The sequence below is a fragment of the Narcine bancroftii genome, chromosome 12 (assembly GCF_036971445.1).
Source record: "Narcine bancroftii isolate sNarBan1 chromosome 12, sNarBan1.hap1, whole genome shotgun sequence".
Classification (NCBI taxonomy): Eukaryota; Metazoa; Chordata; class Chondrichthyes; order Torpediniformes; family Narcinidae; genus Narcine; species Narcine bancroftii.
Window position 1 is genome coordinate 65,951,390 of NC_091480.1, and position 25,039 is coordinate 65,976,428.

Below are 25,039 nucleotides of genomic sequence, written 5' to 3' on the forward strand. Positions count from 1 at the left end.
GACTCAGTCTCTTGTCCAATGGGGACGGGGGGGTTGCATATATACCCGGCTCCAGGTAACGGGAACGCAACACCCTGAGGCAATCGCGGACTGGAACAGACACATTTGGAGATATTGGTTGTCCAGGACCCCCCCCCCACCACCCCACACACACACAACCCCCGCAACGTTGAAAGAGTCCAACATGTCGAGCCATGCCATGTACAAGAGGTTCAGCAGCCAATCGTACACCCCTGGATCGGCGATACAGCGGGCCAGTTCGTTCCGTACGCACAGGTACCTCGGCTCCCCACCCGTGCAGAGGGTGAACGCGAATAACCTGTCGCTGGTGGCTCCACGGATCGAGGATGGCCACGCTCTCCAAGATCTCCGCATCCAAGAGAAGGAGCAAATCAAAGGTCTGAACAACAAGTTCGCCGGTTTCATCGAGAAGGTAAAAAAAAAAGGACCTCAGAGAAACGCAACTGCAGCGACATTTCTTTTTCCCTTAAAGGGCAGCATTGAGTTGTGAATCTGATCGCCTCAAACTTTCCAGGTTGTGTTTTAAATTCGGCTTCGCCCGCAAGGGGATAAATGTATGCGATGTCATGTGTTGTGCCCTGACAATAAATCTTGAACTGCTGACTGCACGAATCTCCTTTTCAAGTTGCTCTCAAGGTTTTCGCCGTCGGACGCATTACCCAGAAGGTGGAATCAGTACTGGTTTCGTCTTCAGTCGCGTTGGAATCGGGTCTTTTAAAAAAAAATGTCTCACTCCTGAAATTAAAAGGAAAAAAAAATGTTCTTGCAGTCTTACATGAATCCTTGGTCGAACAACTGTTTGCCGCTTGAGGGCTAACATAACGTTCTTCGCAAATGCTTTATTTTATAAGGGTACATGTTTCCTGCGTTAGATTGAACGGTGGGAAATGGGAGTTCGTAAAAACACGATGCTGGAGAAACTCAGCAGGTCAAACCGTTTATGTAGCAAACAATACAGACGCAACGTTTTGGGCTTGAGTCCATCATCAAGGTATCTGCATCTCGCTCTCTCTCTCTCCCCCCCCCCCCCTTGTCCTTTTCGCCCCCCCCCCCTTCTCTCTCTTTCTCCACTCGTCCTTTTCGCCCCCCCTCTCTCTCTCTCCTCTCGTCCTTTTCGCCCCCTCTCTCTCTCCCCCTCGTCCTTTTCGCCCCTCTCTCTCCCGTCCTTTTCGCCCCCTCTCTCCCTCCCCCTCGTCCTTTTCGCCCCTCTCTCTCCCGTCCTTTTCGCCCCCCCTCCTCTCTTTTCGCCCCCTCTCTCTCTCCCCTCGTCCTTTTCGCCCCTCTCTCTCTCCCGTCCTTTTCGCTCTCTCTCCCCTCTTGTCCTTTTCGCCCCCCTCTCTCTCCCCTCTTGTCCTTTTCGCCCCCCTCTCTCTCCCCTCGTCCTTTTCGCCCCCTCTCTTTCTCTCCCCTCTTGTCCTTTTCGCCCCTTTCTCTCTCCCCTCTTGTCCTTTTCACCCCCTCTCTCTTTCTTGTCCTTTTCGCCTCTCTCTCTTTCTTGTCCTTTTCGCCTCTCTCTCCCCCCTTTTTCTCCCTCTCCTTCCCCCTCTCTCCCGTCTCTTCCCCACATTCCCCCCCCCCTGTCTCCCCGTTTTTCCTCCCATCTCTCTCCCCTTTCTTTCCCCCTGTCTCTTTTCCTTGATGAAGGGGCTCAAGCCCGAAACGTCGGTTTTGTATCTTTAGCCTTACTACATGAAGGCTTCTCCCGCATTTTGTGTTTTTACTTCAACCGCGGGGTCTGCGGACTGTCGTGGTTGACTCCAGTAAGGTGAGTTGACCTTGGATAATGTGGCTCTCACCGAATGTTTCAGGTGCGCGCACTGGAACAACGCAACAAGCAACTCGAAATGCACTGGCAGCTGTTACACGAGAGAGGCACGCGTACTTCCAACATCGAAAGTCTGTTCAACGTTTATTCCAGCAACCTCAAACAGCAGATCGAGACTTTGGCTCAGGAGAAAATGCGCTTGGAAGCCGAACTGGACAACGTGCAGGGCTTGGTCGAAGATTACAAGACCAAGTATGTGATCAAAGGCTCAAGACTGCCCGCGCATGCCTTGAACCTTGTTTTTTTCCCCCCCGTTCATAGTTGGTAGAAAATGGGGCGAATTAATTGGAGATCAGTTTTCTCAACCATTTTTTTTCCCACTCACACACCACTTTCAGTAATCTCGGAGCATCTATGGCATCCTAGGCTCTGTCGTTAGGAAGGGATAAATTAAAGTGGTATGTGAATGGGGGAAAAAAAGGTTGAGATTCACTGGATTAGATGGATTTCAGATAGAGAAAGATTAAAGCAGGAGGTTGGGTGTGGGATTTTGGCTCAAAAGCTTGCAATGAAATATAAATGATAAATCTGGTTATTGCCAAATCATTCTGTTGGCAACCTGGTTTCCAAATCAGGTTAAGGTGCAAGATTGTTGCAATAGGCCTGTTTCCAATATCCTGCTGTGGGGTTTTGAGTGGAAACTGAGTGTAACTCTAACTGCTCCAAACCTTTAGTGGAAATCCCTCGCTCAATCAGGAGGGTAGCCCCCCTGAGGGTAATTCTGGTACAAGCCCACTCAGGTATTTATCAACATCAATAAACTAACAGGCAAATTCTATCCTATTTTAAATGTTTAGTTTAGACATACAGCACAGTAACAGGCCCTTTCTGCTCAGGAGCCCATGCCGCCTAATTTACACCCCATTGACACCTCCCCCCCCATAGGTTTTGAACAGTGGGAGGAAACCGGATCACCCGGGGAAAACCCACACAGACACGGGGGGTGGGGGGGGTCCGAACCCTGGTCCCGATTGCTGGTGCTGTAACAGCATCGCGCTAACAGCTACACCAACTATGCCCCCCAAAAATACTCAAGCATAAGACATAGGAGCAGAACTGGGCTGTTCAGCCCATCGAGTCTGCTCCACTATTTAATCCTGAGCAGATCCATTTCCCCACTCAGCCTCACTGCCCGACCTTCTCCCCATAACCTTTGATATCCTGGCTAATCTGGAACCGATCAATCTCAATTTAAACACACCCAATGCCTGGCCTCCACAATTGCCCTTGGCAACAAATTCCATAGATTGACCACCCTCTAGCCGAAGAGATTCATCCTGTTCTAAACTGACGCCTTTTAATCCTGGTTACTGAATCCTGAAAGAAATCCATTTTGAATGGAGCTAAGGGTGGGTGGGGGGGGGGGGGGGTGCGGGGAGGGGAGGTTGGAGAAAGGAGCAGGCAATTTAACTTCGTGTCCCTCACCCACAGCTGCTGTGAGGATTTTACCTTGCCAGTAAAACAAAACCCGCAATTAAGTTAAGGTATTTTGTTAGGAGATTTAAGATCACAATTGATTTTGCTGCCCAAGAGGTCTTGTGTGCCAAATCAAAACCACAACTCCCATATTATTCCTGGAAAAAGCCAGGAAAGAAGGTGAGAATTTACTTTCCTAGACGTGAGTTGATACAAGAAGGGAAGAAAGATTTGAATAAGAACATTTAAAGTTGAATTGGATCTAGGAACAAAAGATTCAGGTGTGAGGGGAAAGGAGCAAACAGAGATTTACTGTGTTCTTTCAAAGGCGGGAGGGCTTGTTTTGTGCTGTACACAGCGAGGCTGGGAGGGCCATCACACTGCAGTTCCTCGACTGTAACCAACACAAACTTCACTAACAGGGGAAGCTGTCCTTGATTTGGTTTCCAAAGAGTTGTGCAGGTATCCCTGATCCAGACAGTGTGCTATTTCCAAAGAGTTGTGCAGGTATCCCTGATCCAGACAGTGTGCTATTTCCAAAGAGTTGTGCAGCTATCCCTGATCCAGACAGTGTGCTATTTCCAAAGAGCTGTGCAGGTATCCCTGATCCAGACAGTGTGCTATTTCCAAAGAGTTGTGCAGGTATCCCTGATCCAGACAGTGTGCTATTTCCAAAGAGTTGTGCAGCTATCCCTGATCCAGACAGTGTGCTATTTCCAAAGAGCTGTGCAGGTATCCCTGATCCAGACAGTGTGCTATTTCCAAAGAGTTGTGCAGCTATCCCTGATCCAGACAGTGTGCTATTTCCAAAGAGTTGTGCAGCTATCCCTGATTCAGACAGTGTGCTATTTCCAAAGAGCTGTGCAGGTATCCCTGATCGAAAAATCAGGAGAAAGAAGTTGTTCTGGAAATCCAAGAAAACTCCAAAGTGGGCACCATTTTGTGTTCTCCATGCATACCTGAGACTATTTCTTGCTGAACAAACTAACCCTTCTGAGTGGCCTGGAAATTTGCCTTGGACGGGCGTGGAAAAATGAACAACAGGCCAATAATTAACAAATCCCTTTTTTTTAAAAACCCTCTGCATCCATTTGATTTCTTCTTGAACTCGGCGGAAGTTGAAATCTAGCAGAGAGCAAAACACCTTCTTGACTTGCTGGCTTTGTGTCTTTGCCCTGAGCTAATTTACCTTCCATCCAGTGATTCTGCTTACTTGGAATGGTCTGTAAATGGAACCAACCCTAAGCTCGGTACTTGTGAGGCAGAAGGCAAAGGGGTTCAAACTCTGCATGAGTCATTTCTGTCCGGGGAGTGGAGAAGATATGACTCCTCATATTGGTTGGCATCCAGTAGACAGTGATCTGGAGCATTGTGCTGAGTCAAATAAGATAGGGGTGATCATTGGGAGTCAGTAACAGATCTTGGGCTTAGCCTGAGAGAGGGAGAAGTTCAAAGATTTTAAAAAAAACTTAAAAGTACTGTTTTGCTTTACAACACATCATATGAATGGAGAAACAGAAAACATGCAGATATTGGAATTTTGAGCAAACAATGAGAAGCTGGAGGGAATGTACGTGTCCATACAGCATCTGTGGGAAGAATTCATTGCTTTGGGTCTCAGAGGTCTCAGATGTCAGATTTATTGTCCGAGTACATACACGCCATCACATACAACCCTGAGATCCTTTTTCCTGCAGGCGCGGCAGAGTTACCACTAATGGGTAGGGCAAACAAAAAGCTGTTCACAACGTACACACGTAAACAAAAAAATGTAGACAAACTGATTGTGCACAAGACAGAGCCCTTGATTGAGTTTGTTGTCGAGGAGTCTGACAGTGGAGGGGGGGGAGCAGCTGTTCCTGAACCCGGTGGTGTGAGTCTTGTGGCCCCTACACCTCTTTCCTGATGGCAGCAGCGAGAACAGAGCGTGTGCTGGGTGGGGTGGGTCCTTGAGGATTGCTCAGCACTGGATGGAAGGCAAATTAGCTCAGGGCAAAGACACAAAGCCAGCAAGTCAAGAACATGTTTTGCTCTCTGCTAGATTTCAACTTCCGCCGAGTTCAAGAAGAAATCCAATGGATGCAGAGGGCTTTTTTTAAAAAAGGGATTGTTAATTATTGGCCCATTGCTCATTTTTCCACACCCGTCCAAGGCAAATTTCCAGGCCACTCAGAAGGGGTGGTTTGTTGGGGCGGGGGGGAATGATATCAAGGAAGGGGGGGGGAAGAAGCTGGGGAGGGGCTAAGAGGTGATAATATATTGGACCAAAAGTGGGAGGGGTGGAGAATATGGCCATTGTTCCCTTCCCACTCAAAAACGAATCCTGACCTGAAATGTTGACTGCTTATTTCTAGCATAGATGCTGCCTGAACGCTGAGTCCCTCCAATTTCTCTGTTTTCTTTATATCAATGAAAGTATCATGTTAAGTGACCTGAAGCACTTTGGACTCCCTAGAGACCCTACGTAACCAATCCCTGAAAGGAGTGACATACTAGGCATGTAGCTCTGATCTTTGATGCCTTGAGCAAGTGGTATTCTTCATACATATGTCTTGCCTGTGATATTGACTAACTGGGTTGGGATGTCAGTGTTGTTTGATCTTTTCCCTGCCTTTTCTAGACAGACACACTTTTCAACAGGAGCTATTGTATGATAAAAAGCTGGGAAAACTCTAGCTATATTTTATCCACCCTCACCCTCAGCAATATTCAAATGCTAATAGACACATATGTGTCCGTCTGCAGTCAGTCTTGTTAAAACTTTATGCCATTCAGATATTGTTTTAACTTTCCATGGGAACACACAGGTTTGTAGGTTTGCTTACACAGTTCATTGCTGTTTTAATCCCCTGTTTAAAATTAAATTGAGGGACGGGTTGGGGGGGGGGGGGGAAGATCAGATGTTGGTGGATCACAATATCACACTTGTTGGTGGCTGAGGTGGCACCATTTCGGTATGGCACTCATGGGCAAGCTAAGTTCAAGTTTATTGTCTTCTGATTGCACAAGTACAACCTGATGAAACAGTGTTCTCAGGTCCTCAATGCAAAACACGCAGACACCCACCCAGACACAACACTCGTAAAAGCAACACATGTACAGGACAAGTATTTCATCTATACAAATAAATATTGTTTTGTACATAAGAGAGTCTCAGAAGGTGAATATGAGCAGCCCCTTTGGTCGTTCACATTCTCACTGCCCGTGGGAAGAAGCTGTTCCTCAGCCTGGTGGGGCTGGCTCTGATGCTCCTGGATCTCTTCCCCGACAGGAGCAGCTGAAAGATGCTGTGTGGGGGGTGGAAGGGGTCCTCAATGATTTTGCACACCTGCTTAAGACAACCATCCCAGTAGAAAGCAGAAGGAAACTGATACGCCCTCTGCTTTCTCACTTTTAATTTATTCTCGACCTGTGCATAGAGTGGCCATTTCCAAATTTCCAAAAAGGAGGACACGCAGGGTCTGTGTGAGAAAACTCTCTCAGCAGGGTGGGGTGGGTGGGGGCACTTATCTTGTTAAATGCAGAATCCTGGGGTCCATAGTACTGGCTGGCACATGTGCAATGAATTGGACTACCAGGGCCACTCGCATCACTTCCCCACTCCCTCCGTGAGTGGCCCCGGTACTCCAACCCAGTACCCAGCCGGTACTAGCGCATGCGTGCAAGAAGACACATGGCCTACGGACCCCGGGACGCTGCACTTTACATAGTAAGTGCCCCTACACCCCCAAATGGAGGACAAATTAACATCCAGCTCAAGATAGAGCCTGATGGAGGACAGATTACTAAAAAACTGGACTGTCCAGCCTAAAACCGGACATCTGGCCACCCTAACTGTGTATGTGACTAGGAAGACGTGTATCCCCAAATGGACTGAACAACTTCCTGGACCATTTCAAAGAGTTCTATGGCATACAATAGATCACATTTGTAATTTTGGGATTCCCTTGTGGCCCTGTCCCTTGTCGAGATTAACCAGGGGAAGCTAGATAACCAAAGCCTGATCAAAGAGATGGATTTCAATTAAAGTCTTTGAGGAGAACAATTTAAGAATCTCGTCAATCTCATTATAAATTTGACCAGCTTCGGTGCTGCACGTTTGCCTCCCCTGGGCCAGAGTTTAGTAATGGTAGATTGAAATCCTTTAACTAAACAGGTTTAAATCTTCCCACACCGACGTGTCTGTCCATGGCCTCATGCACTGTTAAACTGAGGCTACCTGGAAATTGAAGGAACAATGCCTAATATTCCATCTGGGCCCTCTCCAACCAGATGGCATTAACGTTGACCTCTCCGATTTCCGTTAGGCCACTTCTCGTATCCCTATGTCTCCTTTCCTCCTGCTCCCCACCTTCTGTCTGTCTCTCTCCCTCTCTTTCTCTCTCTCACTACCCCTCTGTCTCCTCTCCACCTGCTCCCCACCTCCCCTCTCTCTCTCTCTCTCTCTCTTTCCCTACGCCTCTGTCTCCTCTCCTCCTGCTTCCCACCTTGTCTCTCTCTCTCTCTCTCTCTCTCTCTTTCCCTACGCCTCTGTCTCCTCTCCTCCTGCTTCCCACCTTGTCTCTCTCTCTCTCTCTCTCTCTCTCTCTTTCCCTACCTCTGTCTCCTCTCCTCCTGCTCCCCACCTCCTCTCTCTCTCTCTTTCCCTACCCCTCTGTCTCCTCTCCTCCTCCTCCTCACCATTCAGTGAGCCACCCGCTCCCCCCCTATCTATGACCTGTCAGCCTCTACTCCTTCCCCTTTCCCTCCCTCCCCTCCTCTCCCCACCCTTTCATTAAAGCGCCTGTCTGCTTTATGCTCACACCTTGAAGAAGGGCTCAGCCCTTCACTTCCTATGGATGCTGCATGACCTGCTGAGTTTCTCCAGCACTTTTTTTGTATTGCGATTCAACTCTTCACACTTTTATTTTCTGAATGGGGAAATGAGTGTACTTTCCTGCACTATGGCCCCTGAACAGATTTTGAGGGGGGGAGGAAAGAGGGGGGAAATAAGAAGTTTAATTGATCATGGCAGGAACTTTCTTAATTCTTTTTTGTGATTAGGCAAATACCCCCAAGGTCAATACCTCAGTTAAGTGGTTAATACAAGTCTGCAGACGCCATGGTTGAATTAAAAACACAAAGCTGGAGAAACTCAGTAGCTCAGACAGAGTCCTTTATGTAGTAAAGATAAAGGTTCATAAGCGACATTTCGGGCTCAAGCCTGAAACATTAGTTATGTGTCTTTGCTAAATAAAGGACACTGTTTGACCTGCTGAGTTTCTGCAGCCTTGTGTTTTTACATCAACTTTTTTTTAGCACAAGGTGAATGTGTCCTGAGTCACAAATGCTGAAAAGAGAGTAAGAGACAATAGAGTGGTGATCAGAATGAAGCCAGTGGAAGTATTTTTGTTCTGGAGTTCAGAGCATCCCTGCCACTCTCTAGCCCAATTTGCATTTGTGACCAAGGATGAATTTCCACCTTCAAGTGTCAAATTACCTCCAAAATTATGGGATGATGGGGCCTCCTTGTCATTTTGTGTTTCATCCTGTTCTTCCGTACATTTCTGCGAGTTGGCAGGAATAGCGTTTAGCAAGGGTCCTCATTGGCATGCAGCCAGATCAGGACAACATTGGAACAACACCTCATCTTCCATCTGGCCACCCTCCAACTGGATGGCATTAACATCGACTTCACCTGTTTCTGCTATAAACCCCCTTTGCATTCCCCCAACTCTGTCTCTCTCTCTCTCTCCCTGTTCCCTCTCTCTCCTTTCATACAAAATCAATTCTCACCTCTCCCCTGATCCTATCCAGTTAACACCTTCTGTTGGTCTGGACTCCTCCCCCAGCCGGCACTGTCTCTATTCTGAGATTTCCTATTTTTTGCCCATTTTGCCTATTCCTTGCTTATGCCTTGAAGAAGGCCTCAGGCCCGAAACGTCAGTGATTTGGTGTTGGGATGATTGCCTGTATGGACAGAATAAAGGGCAGCACGGTTAGCGCAGCACTGTTACAGCCGGTTTCAAATTCGGCGCTGTCTGTAAGGAGTTTGTATGTTCTCCTGTGTCTGTGTGGGTTTTCCCCGGGTACCCCAGTTTCATCCCATCCTTCAAAAATGTACGGGGGGGTGGGTTTGAAGGTTAATGGGGTGTAATTTGGGCGGTACAGGCTCATGGGCTGGAAGAGCCTGTTACCTGTGCTGTAGGTCCAAATGTAAAATTTAAAAATATATTCTCCTTTTTGTACTGCAAGTTTCTGTGTGTTCTGAGCAAGGTTGTCACAGACCAATGCTTTGAAGGCCTATATGGCCAGGGTTCTAAATGCTGCTGTTATCTAGATTGGCTCCGTACATTCAGGGAAACAATTCTTCCCGAAACTGGCCATGTCTTACCAAACAATAGATCTTCTGACTGCTTTTATTAACGGAAACAAAGAACTTGTATGATGCCTAATTATAATTTCGGAAGCTAGCAAAGAAATTTACAGCCTGCCTTTGAAGAGAAATGATTCAATTGGTATGTTGTAGTAATTTTATGCTCAGCAGTCTCACAAAGACTGGAATGGATTAATTTGTCTGGTAACATTAATTCAGGACTACACCAGACTGTATGAGATTATCATTAACTAGCCTTGATTGCAAGAGAATTGGAGAACAAAAATGAGAATGACTTGCTGAAATTGTATGTTACCCTGGTGAGATTGGACCGGAAATATTGTGCGAGACCTTGTCCCCCAACTGAGGGAATTATGTAGTTGTGATAGAGAGTGTGTAACAAAGATTTCCCAGATTGATTCTTGGGATGGGCAGGTGGGGAGTGTCGGAGAAAGCAGACAAACTCATTTTAGAACCCATGGTGGCCAGCCAGGACAGCACCTCTTGGTTCACACCTCAGTTCAACAGCTATATCAGGCTCTTGAACCTCTCCTTGGTACACTAATCATGGACACCACAAAAGGACTATCTTTACTATTTCTTAGTGACTTTTGCACGACGATAACTGTGAATTAAAAAAAATTAGTCTTTTTAATCCAATCAAGTCAAGTCATCACTTTTATTTATACCATGTATCACACAGTAAAGATGAGATAACATTTCTCCAGGACCACGGAGCAGATTTACATCAATATAAAGTTAGAACAGAAGTTAAAATATTAAGACGTATACAGCAAAAGTCCACAGTACCCTGTCCACATCTGTTCTGGGGATTCAGGAGCCTGATATCTTGGGGAAAAACTGTTGCCCAATCTGGACGTAAGGCCAAGTGCTACGGTACCTCCTACCCAATGGCAGAAGAGAGAACAGTTTATGTGAGGGGTGTGGGGAGTCCTTCACAATGTTTATTGCCTTTCGCCTGCTTCGAATGTTGTAGACGTCCTTCATGGTAAGTAAGTATACCATTGTGGTTGGTTTTTCCTTAGTTAGTGTAGAGTTTTTTTTTAACTCGGGATCATTTTAAATCCCTGTACCATTCCCACACAGACATATCTTCTCCGTTGTCAGGGTGAGGCTAAACAGAAACTTGGTATAGGGATCACATCATTCCTCAAACCCAGCAGCAGGAAAATTGGACCTTTTTTTGTAACCCCCACCTCTTTTTGGCCTCCATCTGTCTGTTACCTGCTCCTGTTTTCATTTTTCCCTCTAACTTCCTTCCCCCCCCCCCCCCCCAACGTGTCTCACCACCCCCTCCTTCCCTTCCCATGCTCGATGTCTTCCCTCCCCACTTTAATGTTGATTAGAGATCCCAACCTAAAACACGGACCATTTCTATCCTTGGACACTGCAGTTCCAGCCTCTTTCTGGTCCCTAATACTTAAACTGTCCTGAATTTAGATGAATGAGGGGATGATCTTCTTGAAATAAACAAAATTTATAAGGGTTTTGACAGGGCAGATGAGTGTGTGATATTTCTACTGGCCAGAGTATCTTCAACCAGGAGTCTTAATCCTCAACCCTAATTTTAGACTGAGGTGAGAAGAAATGTCCTCACCCAGAGGATGGGGAATGTATGGAATTCTCCACCCAAGAGAAAGATTTTTAGGGAATCATGTGCTGAGAGTGCAGGAAAGTACCACTGAAGTCAAAGATGAGCTGGTTGAATGGTGGAGCATGTGTGAGGGGGTGGAAAGTTCGGCTCCAATTGTTTGTGTCCTTGTGCTCTTGACAAATTACACTGGACAACAATTTTATTCCAAAAAGTTTGCTTCCTGAATAAAAATTGGGGACTATGATAGACAACTTCAAGCTGAACACAAAGATCATTTCAGATTTGCTGTATCACATCGGAAGTTGGAAAAGCATTAAGTGAACTTTGATTGAATTTACCCTGTTTAATCGCATCATGACACTGACACATTGCGTCAGTTCAACTGACCGAAAAATGTTTTGCCGCTGATTTTCGTTTGTACTCGGCATCTGATGCCTCTCGTGTCAGTGTCCAACAATAGTCGGCCGGCATTGATGGATTCCAGTTGCCCTGATTTTGCTTTTCCATGGTCGCAATGTCCTGGTGAAACCTTTCGCCGTGTTCGTCACTGACGGCACCGAGATCAGCCGGGAAGACGTCCAAGTGCGAACGCAGAAACTGAATTTTCAACGACATGTTGCACTTCAGGGTTTTGTCTGCTTGAAGTCGACTTAAAGTATGACGAAATCACCAAAATAGGTTTTATCTTAAAAACGGTATGTGGTAGGAAAGTTTTAAGGAGATTTTCGTGATCAGCAGCCCAAAATCCATAAAATACACCCAACAGTGTTCAGGAAGCAAAATCTGCTTTGTCCAGTGGAATTAAAGAGTTGGATGAATAGTGTTGCACAGAATAGGCACTGACAGGTTAGTACAACGCTGTAACAGTGCCGGCAGCCTTGGTTCAAATCCCACACTGTATCTATGTATGGAGTTTGTACGTTCTCCCCATGACCTGCGTGGGGTCTCCTGTTTCCTCCCACCCTCCAAAAACATAGGGGTGTAATTGGGCAGCATGGGTTTCATAGACAGGAATTGGCTTCTACCGAGCTCCATCATTACAATTTTAAAAGTTTACGGCTGTTTCCTCTTACTGTAATGTCCTGAACCAGGGACAGATCCTCAGGGTAAGGTGTGTGGACCAGACAGATGAGGAGGAGTTGAAATTCGTAGCAGACTTAGGAGGTCAAATTGTGTCTCCTTCTATTTCTTGGCCATCACACAGGAACATTCAAAACTACCCCTTTCCATTCCCAAATCCTATGGGGGACTGTTCCACTATCTTTACCCAATGTATGGGTTTAGATGAACCTTTTTGTTCGGCAATGGCCCCCCCCCCCCCCCCCCCAGGACTCTGGTGAAATTTTATGAGCCCCCTTCCCTGTGAAACAGACAAATTTTGGTTTATTCTGTACTTCTCTGCTACCCACTACATTAAAATAAATTGTACATGAGGTGAAAAGAAAACAAGGCTTTTAGTTAAAAGTGCTATGGCCCTGAGGTTCCCATTGAGAATGGCTGGTTTACATCGTATGTCCTGGCTGGCGGTTGACCCACAGAGTGCATCAACTTGCCCAATGCTATGTGAACCGAGTCAAGATCCATCCTTTACATCTCAAGATTCAAGATTCAATTTATTGTCCTGTAATAAAAACAGTGCAATATTACATAAAATTTGCTTTTTCCTGCTGTGAGGCAGACAGATTCGCCGTTGGCAGAAATTGCCTAAAGTGCCTCTTACAGCCAGAGGAAGAGAAACAAAAGAGAGTTCCCCCCAGAGTCACTGAGTGTCCGTGGATTCACCACCAGCGCTCCCGCAGCCCCACAGAGTCTAATCCAAACCATCAGATCCGAACCTCTGACATGATCAGGAACCTTTCAGAGTCCTTGGTTCCCTCTCGCGTCCCAGTTCCGATGTTAGATTTATTGTCAGAGTGCAAACATGACATCACATACAACCCTGAGATTTCTCTTTCCTGCAGCCATGGCACAATTACCACATATTGGTCATGCAAAAAAGTAAACTACACAGCGTGAACAAGTAAACAATCAAAAGAACTGTAAACAGATAACGAATGTAAACAAACTGACTGCAATACAGAGAGAGCAAAGAAAATCAATAAAACTGCACAAGTCAGAGTTCTTAAACGAGTCCCTGATTGAGTTTGTCGGTGAGGAGTCTGATGGTGGAGGGGGAGCAGCTGTTCCTGAACCTGGTGGTGCGAGTCTTGTAGCCCCGAGACCTCTTTCCTGATGGCAGCAGCGAGAACAGAGTGTGTGCTGGGTGGGGTGGATCCCCGATGACTGCTGGTGCCCTCCTGCTGCTGATACCTGATACCCTTTCAGCCAGTCTCCAGCAGTCCGCAGCCTGGACTGCTGGAGATCCAAGCTGCTCTTTCTCCCCTTGCCCTTGGACTTTCCCCTGTGACGCTGCTGCAAAACACTGAATTTCATGACTTGTTCATTACAATAAATTCTGATTCTGATTCTAGGATAGTGAAAGGATTTACTGAGCCTCTGGTATTGGGTGTAAAGTTGACTTATCAGAAGAAGCAGCAGGGGCTGAAATCATTGCTTTCATACCTTGCTGTTAAATGGCACATTGACCCTTTGTTCATAGCTGATAACCTTCAAATCTGTTGAAAGGTCTGGGCGTTAAAGTTCGGGAATTGGGACACAGTTTGGAAAATATTTAAAGCTCCGAGACCATTTTAATATGAGAAGCAAACCATTTTATTGAAAGACGGAGCTTGGAAGTTGTGTTAACAATAATTCCGGACTGGTTTTATTGAAAACATGTGCTGCAGATGACCAGTTTGTGGACAATCTACATCCAACTTTTACCCATAATTATTAATTCCAGCACAATTTTCTTCTGCAGGTATGAAGATGAAATTAACATGCGTACAGAGAGGGAGAATGAATTTGTTATGATCAAGAAGGTTGGTTCATGTTCAAGGTCATTTTGGGGGGTGGTCGATCCCTGGTTTGTGACGAGTTGGCCTCAGTCAGGTTACAGCGTCAATCGGCTTTGAAGGGAGAAGATAAGGACAAGTGGCCTGCAAGGCTCCCCATCTCCTGCTTGAATTGAAAGCATGGTGCAGGTGGTGGTTCAGAGATTAGCGCAACGCCTTGACAGCGCCAGTGATTGGGATTTGGGTTCGAATCCCGCACTGTCTGTACAGTGTTCTCCCCGTGTCTGCGTCGGTTTTCCCCGGGGGTGGGGGGGGGGTGCAGGTTAATGGGGTATAAATTGGGTGGCACAGACATGTGGGCCAAAATGGCCTGTTACTGTTTTGTATGTCTAAATTTTAATTTAAAAATTTAAAAGCACATTGAGTCTCAGTTGGAAACCCATTTCCTGCATAGAAGGTAAGGTGGGGAGGGGGTGCCTTTTGGAGATCCCTGCCTGTCTCCATGGTTATATGATTTTTCTGTCTTCACCCCATGCAAGGGCCTTCCCCAAATCCGCGAGGGGAAGGATCAGCAAGCTCCCCTCTGGTGTACACACCACAACATGGAGCATGTGTCCAGGGGCTCGAAGTTTTGGGAGATGTCAATGGAGCTTGAGTCATGGGAGACGGGTCTAGCATCCTGAATGGAGATGGCTGTTTGGCAAACAGTGGAAAGCCTTCCTGTCCCTTTGTAACACAGTACAGGCCATGATGTTGTGCCAACCTATATAAATCTACTCCACACCAACCTAATTCTTCCCAGCCTCACTCATAAATCTCTATTTTTCTTTCATCCATCTAAGAGCCTTTTGAATGTCCCTATTGTAACAGCCTCCACCACCCCCCCCCCCCCCCACCAACCAGAGAATGCATTCCAGGCACCCACCAACCTCTGACATCTCCCCTAAATTTTCCTCAACTCACCTCAACCAGATATCCTCTGGTATTTTTCTATTGTTGCCCACGGAAGAAGGTGCTGGCTGTCCACCCCATCTAGCCACCCCCCCCCCCCCCAAATCTTACATACCTCGGTGAAGTCTCTTTCATCGCTCCAAAGAGAAACACCTTTTGTCAACCAGGCTTCATAAGGAAACCTTTCTTTACAATTTTTCACCGCCATGCCTCACTGGTCAAGTGATAAGCTGCCTGCCAAGATCTTGCTGAATACCAGGCTGTTCACTGGGACAGGTGCGTGCTTGTGTCGAGGGCTCCTAGCTTGGGGTGCCAGGGAAGAGCATCCAAGCATTTTGCCAAGGTACGTGAAATGGCTGGTGCTGAGGAGGCTGGTTGAGGATGAGATGGACAGGAAACTGGTCAGAGGGGAAAAAAAACAATGATTAATAGAACCATAGAACATTACAGCATGGAAACAGGCCCTTCTAGCCTGTGCCGAACTATTTTTCTGCCCAGTCCCACTGACCTGCACCCAGACCATGGCCCTCCATACCCCTCCCATCCACGTACTTGGCCAAATTCTTCTTGAATATTAAAACTGAGCCCACATTCACTACTTCAGCTCGTTCCACACTTCCACCACTCTCTATGTGGCGAGGTTCCCCTTAAACCTTTCCCCTTTCACCCTTAACCCATGTCGTCTGGTTTGTATCTCACCCACCCTCAGTGGGAAAAAAGCCGACCTACATTTACTCTGTCCATCCCCCTCATAATTTTAAATTCCTCTATCAAATCTCCCCTCATTTCTCAACACTCCAGGGAATAAAGTCCAATAAAGTTCTGTGATAATTTGAAATTGCTCAGCCAACCTGCTCCTGAGTAGCGAGTGTGTTTCACATTTGTCTCTTTTCTTCGAAGGATGTTGATGAAAGCTATCTCAACAAGGTGGAGCTGGAGGCGAAGCTTGAGAGCCTGACCGATGAAATCAACTTCCTGAAGGAAATATTTGATGAGGTAACAACCAGATTGTATTGTGTCATGGAAAGACACAGAGGGTGGTCGAGATGCCTCTGTTTTCCCCTGGAGTTAGATGATGAGAGCACAGGAGCCTGTTCCCTCACCAGAACATATGTAGCAAGATTTAAGATTCCTTTATTGTCATGTAATGAAGACAGTGCTTTATTACACGGAATTTGTTTTCACCTACTGTAAGGCAGACACATTCACCATCTGCAGAAATTGCCTGAAGCGCCTTACAGTCAGAGAAAGAGAAGCAAAACAGAGAGCCCCCCCCCACCCCCCTACCCCGAGTCACCGTCTGCGGATTCGCCTCCAGCGCTTCCGCAGCCACACAAAGTCTGGTACAAACCATTGGCAGCCCGAGCTCCAGATCCGAACCTCTGACACAATCTGAAACTCTTCAACGCCCTCGACACCTCTTACATCCCGATACTTGGTGCCCCTTCAGACAGTCTCCAGCAGTTCCACAGCCTGGTGTAAGTCCCTCAACCACAGTCGCCAGCAGCGTCCCCCCAGCCTATTAGGGTCCCTCGCCTTGAGTCACCAACAGCCCATGACTTTGTGTTCTTCAGCCCCAGAGCCCCTCACTAGTCTGCCGCCATGGTCACCGTCCCATCGGCCATCTCTTCTGCTTCTCCTTCTCAGATGAAGGGGTGGTCTCCTTGTTTTCTGGTGCCCTGCACCAGTCCTCTGCTTCCCCAGAGTCTGTAACCCCCCCGGCTCCTGAATGGCCTACTCCTGCTCATTGATCCTGACCTAGAAGGCTGGAGAGACAAAAACAAATTAAAACAGGGAGGAAGTAGCTTGGATCTGTAATTACGGATCTGTAATTAATTTAGAACCAAAGTACATGAGGAACCAATCACAGACAGAGTTTGCATGACACATGAATGGCAAGAATTAGGAGAGATCTGTACTCTGTGTACAGAGAGGAAGGTAATCTTTTGTAGCCTTAAAAGCCTTGGGGCTTGCAAGGAGATGGCGCTAATCTGAAGCCAATCGGTTTGGAGTATCGGTGAACCAAGGTTGCAGTTCAGTGCAAGTTAGGGTTCAGAGAATCAGTGGGCCCACTCCCAGAGGCTTTTCAAAGAGCACTGGAAAACAGGAGGTATGGTCTTGAGATACTCCACCCTCTCAGGTCACACCAGAGCGCATTCAGACCCGCGAGAACGCTCGCTGGTGCGTTGGTGACCCTTATGAAAGGGAAGTGCCTGCACTTCTTGCCCTTTTCTATCCCCTTGACACTGACCTTGCAGTCCCTGAATGTTCAGTCGGACAAAATTAGTGACTTATTGCCCCCCACCCCCCACAAAGGATTTGGCAAGTGAATGTTCGAAACACAAGAACAAGAAGAAGACTGTTCCCAAAAAAAACCTCCTCTGCATTGTGTGAGATCATTGCTGATCTACCACCTTGTACCCACCTTTCTTAGAATGTAGACCATAGAACACTACGGCCACAATGTTGTGCCGACCTATATATTCCTTCCAAAAAAAACCAAAACCCTTCCTCTATCTTTCTTTCATCCATGTTCCTGTCTGAGAGTCTCTTAAATGCCCCTAATGTTTCATACCTTTTGGATAGCCATAATCCATCAATCTCAGATCCAAAGTTAACTATTGACATGGCATCATCTGCCATTGGCAGAAGAGGACTTCAAACATCTATTATCCTCCTAACCTCATGGTTGAGAAAGTGTGGGCAGTGATTTGAAGTCTACGACCCCCCCACCCCCCCGACCAAGATCTCAAAAATCCAAACTGAAAGGAAAGGCAGATTGTGAGACCCACGGACTTGCACGTTTACATCGTTTCCCACGCGCTGCTCTAACTGCCATGAATATTTATTGCTGGCCATGCCAAATGATTCAGCCGACAACTATCCTAAGAAGCAAATGGTAAATGTCTCATTGAATAAACTAGCCCAATGACTCTGAAATATTTCGATGCAATCAATAAAATCCTCGTTATCTGGAAGTCAAACAACCAGCAAAAAAATTAGGGAAAGTAAAAAATACGGAAGTTCAAAATAGGCACACCTCGCAGTTAGTTCTCCATTTGCGCAACACACAGTCTCAGGCAACTGGAACACTGGCTTATCTGGCATCTACCAATCCCCATTGGTGCCGGATACCAGAGGTTTTACTGTACATGTTAAGAAAAACGTTTTCCCCATTCATCTTGTTTACACAATTCTTGCACAGTATAAATATCATCTACATTTATTATTTATCTCTGTTTTAAGCAATAGCTGCAATTGCAAAGCAGGCCATGTGTTTTGCTGAGCTGAGGATCATCTTTGTTTTGCCACCCAGGAAATCCGTGATTTGCAAGCCCAGATCAAGAACACTGCTGTCACTCTGGAAGTTGATACCAGTCGTAACCTTGACCTGAGTAGCATCATCAATGATGTGCGGGCTCAGTATGAAGGAATGGTGAAGAAAATGCGCCAAGAAAACATAAGTGTATGTGAGCTGAAGGTAAGACTTGTCCTGTCAATAGGCCATTGGTGAGGACATCTGCTGGAGACCTGGGATGATTTGGTGGGAATGATCTTGTCGGAAGCCCTGATAGAACCATAGAACAGTATAGCACAGAAACGGGCACCTTCAGACCATCTAGTCTGGCCCGAACCATTTTTCTGCCTCGTCCCATTGACAAAGAAAAAGAAAATCGCCAAATTTTTGGATCCTACATAAACACAAATGTTGAATTCCCAAAATAGCTTGGCCTCTGGTGTAGGGAGGAGGCTCCAGAATATGAATTTGTGGGGTTTTTTTACTAAAAATGTGCAGTCCCATTTCACCCGAATAATTTATCACTAAATCTCACAAGACGAGAGGACATTCAGCCCATCAGACTTCCGCTAGTTTTAAACCACCTCCCCCCACCCAATCTGAAAAAGAAACATTTTTGGCACAGTTAGTGTAGCAGTTAGCGCAACACAGCGACCCAGGTTCGAATCCGACACTGTAATGAGTTTGTACGTTCTTCCCATGACCTGCATGGGTTTCCTCTGGGTGTTCTGGTTTCCTCCCACCCTTCAAAAATGTATGGAGCTTATAGGTCAAGTTGACAAAGATGAGGATGTTGTCTACCGTGATTTATCCTGCAGGACACCTACAACTTATTGGAGGAAGCCTGCAGTGTAAATCGTACTGGAAAAATCCACTGACGGTCATTCACTCAACTGCACATCCAACCCATGGGGCTGTTGCACTCAGGGACTTGCGATCTAAAAAGGCGCCCAGCGTGAACGACCTCACGGGCAGTCATTATGTTAAGTTTTCCCACAATTTTCCCAACTTTGCCATCTAAAAAACATTAATGTTTCTGTCTCAGTTCAATGACATGAAGAAAAATTCTGGAAAATGTGCAGATGAAATCCGTGTGGTGAAGACTGAGATCTCAGAAATGCAAAGACAAAGTGGAAGACTGAATTCTGAAATCCAGGCTTTGAAGCAACAAGTAAGATCATTGGAAAATGCTTCTCTCTCTTTTTTGCTGTCTTCTCCTCTATTCACTCCTTAACTCCCACATGGACTCTCATGATCAGCAAATCCCAATTATCTGACTGCCTCTAATTTAACTGGTGATTTTGAAGGGAGGCCTTGTGATAATTTCAGCTGAGTCTTGAAATACTACAGCACAGAAACCAGTGGCGTAGCTAGGGGTGGTGCAAGGGGAGCGACTGCTCCCCTGGGCACATTCTTTGGAGGTGGCGCCTTTCTGAGCTGTGTGCTTGCGGGACTCCTGTGGGGCCCACCGGCGTGTCGCAGGGAAAGTGTTGTTTCCTGGGGGCGTCTTTATGCCATGGAACGCGAGTCATGGCGAAGCAGTCAGCGGCCCCAACCCAGGACACTCGTCAGGAGGAAAGTGGACACTCGTGCCATAAGTGCTGTTTCTTGGCCGGGATGTTTCAACACGTGAAACCAAGACCCCGAAGAAACGTGTTTAATTAAGGTTTTATTCTATACTTTGAACTACATTATTTTAGGTAACTAATCTTTTGTGTGCAGATTAATTTTCTTTGTGTGCTGATTGGAAAACGTGTGTGTGCGCACACCACACACGGAATAATGGTCGAGGCACCTTTTTTATATGCTCGCTCCCCCTAACGTCAAAACCTGGCTATGGCCTGACAGAAAATGATCCTCCTGCATAATTTGTCTGTGCTGACTAAAGTGCCTTCCTGATCCAGTCCCAATTGCCCGTGTTCAACCCTTTCCTATCCATGAACCAGTTCATATGTCTTTTAAATATGGTCGTACCTGCCTCCATCACTTCTTCTTAAGTATATCCACCACCCTCTTTGCAGAAACCTGCCTCTCCATTCCACTTGAAATCTTTTCCCTGTCACTTTGAACCTATGCCCTCTCGTTTTGGGCTCTCCTACCCTGGAGGGAATAAAAGACTGTGGCCATCCACCTTATCGATTTGCCTCGTGATTTTATAAACCTCTGGAACCCCCTTTTCTCCAGATAAAAAAGTTCCAGCCTACCCATTCTCTCTTTACAACTTGTGCTCTGCAGTCCCAGCAACATCCTTGTGAATCTTTTCTGCACCCTTTCTCGCTTACTCACATCCTACTTACTCACATAGTTTGTCAGCCAGAACATCACGCGATATTCCAGGTGAGTTCCCAGCAACATCTCTTACGTGACATCCCAACTCTGTGTTCAATGCTCCACCCAGTGGAGGCAAGCATGTCCTACAGTTCCTTTGCCACCTGTCCACCTGTGTCACCACTTCCAGGCAACTAAGTACCTATACCTTTCGGTTTCCTGTTCCACAGTGGTTAGAAGTAAAACACGAAAGTCTGCAGACATGGTGGTTGGAGTAAAAACATGACGCTGGAGAAACTCAGCAGGTCAAACCGTGTCCTTTATAATACAAAAATAAAGATACATCACCGAAGCTTTGGGCTTGAGCCCTTCATCGAGGTACTGAAATGTTGGTTATGTAAGACCTTGATAAAGGGCTTCTTCACTGAATTCCACTCCGGCATCTACAGACCAACCGTGCCTTTCTTATTGAAATCGTTGATGTATGTGACAAACAATATGAACGGAAAGGATCACTTGGTGAGATGGGGGCAGATCTGTTACCCCTCTTTTCCCAGTTAACATTAAAACAAATCAGGCCTGCAGTCTGTCCTGTAGCAAAGATAAAGATACAGAACCAACGTTTCGGGATTGAGCCTTTCATCAAGGTGTGGAAAAATGTTGGCAGGTGCCCGAACAAAAGGGTGGGGGTGTGGGAAGTGTGGTTGCAAAGGCAGGAGGTGATAGGTGGAGAAGGGAGGGAGGGGATAGCAACAAGCAAGGGGAGGTGGGGTGGCTGGGCGAATATAGAGGGAAGGGGGTGGAGAGCTGACGGGGAAGGGAAGAGAGAGGGAAAGATGTATTACTTCCTGCCTTTGCAACCAGGTGTTCCTCCCCTTTTTATTCAGACGCCTGCCGACATTTTTCCACACCTTGATGAAGGGTTCAAGCTTGAAACGTCGGTGATGTATCTTTATCTTTGCGACATAAAAAGGACATGTTTGACTTGCTGAGTCCCTCCAGCCTCATGTTTTTAACTGTCACGCTCTGATTTGAGATTCCTAACTGATCTTCATCCTTAACACTTTCCCAGAGAAATAATGTCGCTTTTCCCCACTGTCCTTTGTGTGAAGACTCGTTTCCTGATCTCGCCCCCTGAACACCTTGGTTCTGATTTTTATCTTGTTCTACACTCACCAACCAAAGGAAGTAAGTTCTCCCTATCTCCCAGTTAATCCCCAAGTTGAGGTCTCAGTTCACTTGATACTAAATCACTGTCCGTGCATTGCAGAAGGAGCAGCTGGAGGCCTCAATTACCGAGGCAGAAGAACGTGGAGGATTGGCTGTCAGTGAAGCCAAGAACCGCATTGCTGAACTGCAGGGTGCCATCGAAAAGGCGAACCAAGGAATAATCCGCCAAGTGCGAGAATACCAGGACTTGATGAACACCAAGTTGGCCCTGGACATTGAAATTGCCACTTACAAGAAACTGCTTGAAGGGGAAGAGAGCAGGTTTGTACATTTGAGTGTCTCTCAGTGTGCTTTAGGGCAATGAATGAGTCAGTGACAGGTAAACGTATAGCATTAGGCAGGGGTGGCCAAACTACTGCCCCCCCCACCGGGCCAACTGTAGCCCGTTTCCCATTTTAAGTGGCTCAGTAGGTGAATTTTATAAACAAAGTGGAATATGGGCCATTAGAACATTGCCTCTAACAACATCTAGTTTCAACACTAGATGTCTCTGCCATTTTGAACAACTACTAGACCAAATGTTGCAATGTTACTCATCAATGAAAACGTTTACCTCAGTTCAACATTTCATACAATACCAGAGGCCCCACTGCATAATTTTTATTCACCTGTATACGTCTCCTTTTCAGTAATACTTGATCTCATCTTTGATTACAGATTGTCAAAGCCAGTGAATGTGACCCTTCATCAATCAAAAAAAAGTAAGAAAAAATACTCTGTATTTTCAATCAAAAATAAATCCAATCTTTTTGTGTAGAAAAGGATCTATTTCAGGTTATGGAAGGCTTGAGGCCTCAACATTTTGTAATGTGGGCAGGGCTGAGCAGACTCGTAAGAAGGGTCTCTTGAAGTTGGGATGGTGGGTGGGTGTGGTGACAGCGAGATACAATCATTCAAACTTTGCTTCCACCTGCACATTCAGCAAGGTTTTGTTTCACGTTCGGAAGATGAATGAGGCGCGGAGAGTAGCAGTGACATCCAGGAGGGAGATATTTCACACATCGATAGGACCAGGACATTATTGATGATCTTCATTTGTTGTCAACCCAAATAGTGCTTGATAAAAACAAAAGGCTGGATAAACTCGGCAGGTCAAACCATGTCCTTTATATAGCAAAGATAAAAATACTTCACCAACGTTTCGGGCTTGAGCCTTTCATCAAGGTGAATAACCTTGATGACCATTCATTACCTTGATGAAGGGCTTAAACACAAAACATTGGTGGTTTCTTTTTTTTTGCTCCATAAAGAACACTGTTTGACCTGCTGAGTTTCTCCAGCATCGTGCTTTTACTTCAAATGCGGTGTCTGCAGACTTTCATGTTTTACTTCTGCCCTTGAGAAAGCGTTGGTTAATGACCACCTTGAACAGCTTCAGGTGTGTGGGAAAGCCAGCTCTAAAGTTCTTTTGATGGGACAAAGGCAGTTAAAAGCCCAGTCCCTATTGGTCGAAAGATTAAAGTCATGATATGCTCTCAAGGCCAGAACTGGAGGTATGCAGAAATCCCAGAGGGTAACGAGGATGGAGAAGATTGGAATCTGGGATGGGGGTGAGGTATGTAGGGATTTGAATGCCATGATGAAAATTTTAATCTTGGATGAAATGCTATCCCAGCATCTGTTCAAGAGTCCTGAAATTAAGTGGAATAGTTGGCCCTGGCTTTTGAGTATATAGGACCAGAAATCCAGTTCCTTCATCTGTTATACTATGAGTAAATGAATTATCAAAATTATGCTCCATAAATGAAAGTCACCAACACCAGCCAAATCTACTGAAATATGAAAATCTGCAGGTGCTGTGAATGTAGTGAACACACAGAAATGCTGGAGGAATTCAGCAGGTCTCACAGCAGACCTTGAAGAAGGCCTCAGGCCCAAAACTTTGGTTAAAGATCTTTACCTCCTATGGTTGCTGCGAGACCTGCTGAGTTCTTCCAGCATTTCTGTGTTTTAACCAAACAAATCTTAATAGATCCTACAAAGACTGGGCAATGTTTCTCTTTCTGGTATAATAGCAGATCATCAGTATTTGTTGTTGGCTCAAGGTTCAGTTAATAAATTGGTAGATGTGTGCTGTCCAAAGCAATTATCCATTAACTTTCAGTGATTAAAACATCCATTTGTTTGACAGGCTATTTGCATCCAGCAATGCAGCTTGAGACTGCGATCCATGGCGGGTTGGAACCAAGTAGTGTATCCAAGTCTCTTATCGTCAAGACAATTGAGACCAAGAATGGGAAGACACTCTCTGAGTCCTCTATTTTTCAAAGAAGATGAAATACTTGAGTTTTACTAACAGTTGCGTCTAGTCATTTCAATCACTTTGAATGTTTTGCATTTCAAGGCTTGTGTGAATAAAGGGTTTATGAAGGATTTTATCCCATTCGTGTGACCAAATGTGAAATAAAGCTCGATAAAACAAAGTGTGTTTGTTTTCTTGGTTATTTTACAATGAATTAATATCGAAGATTATGCATCTCACTGTCATTTGGGCGGTGCAGTTGGTGTAGTGCCATTACAGTGGCAGCAACCCGGGTTCGAATCCCACACTGTCTGCAAGAAGTTTGTACATTCTCTTCGTGTCTGCGTGGGTTTCCTCCGGGAGTTCCAGTTTCCTCCCACTGTTCCAAAGACTTAGAGGGTTAATTGGTCACATTGGGCAGCGCCAGCTTGTGGGCCTGTTACTGCGATGAGTCTCTATAAATTGCCTTTTTTTTTTAAAAAGGATTGCACATATTTCAGTCAGTATTTGTGGTGAAACCACTATTGTATATGTGCAATTGATCGTGCATCAATATTCTCTTGTGAACTCCCTGAAAGGAGTAGGTTTGATTCCCTGTCTGGAGAAGATGCAAAAATAGATTCAAAAAGACAATACAAGGATATAGTTATCAGGAAAAGTTGGATAAGATCTTTGCTCTCTGATGGAAAGTTTTAAAATGTTCAAAGGGGAGGAAATGGACAGAAATGGAAATATATTACCACTCATGCAGGAAATCAAAAGAGGGTCCTGAAAAGAAATTCTCAGGAAAATTTATCCACAGAGTGGTTGGAATTAGATTTCGAATTCATTGTCAGATACATACATGACATCACATACAAGCCTGAGATTCTTTTTCCTGCGGGCGAGGTAGAATTACCACTTACAGGTAGTGCAAAAAAAACT

General features: G+C 45.8%; 1 protein-coding gene across 1 annotated transcript; it reads left to right on the forward strand.

The window, feature by feature from the left end:
* The first annotated feature begins 66 nt into the window (after positions 1-66).
* LOC138747425 (keratin, type II cytoskeletal 8-like) lies at positions 67-24,296 on the forward strand. The gene is made up of 9 exons (XM_069906635.1): positions 67-433; positions 1,830-2,038; positions 14,093-14,153; positions 15,978-16,073; positions 18,394-18,558; positions 19,421-19,546; positions 21,914-22,134; positions 22,531-22,574; positions 24,005-24,296. Exons 1-9 carry the CDS (start codon positions 185-187, stop codon positions 24,148-24,150), a joined length of 1,317 nt encoding a protein of 438 aa, XP_069762736.1. The 5' UTR covers positions 67-184; the 3' UTR covers positions 24,151-24,296.
* The last annotated feature ends 743 nt before the right edge of the window (positions 24,297-25,039 follow it).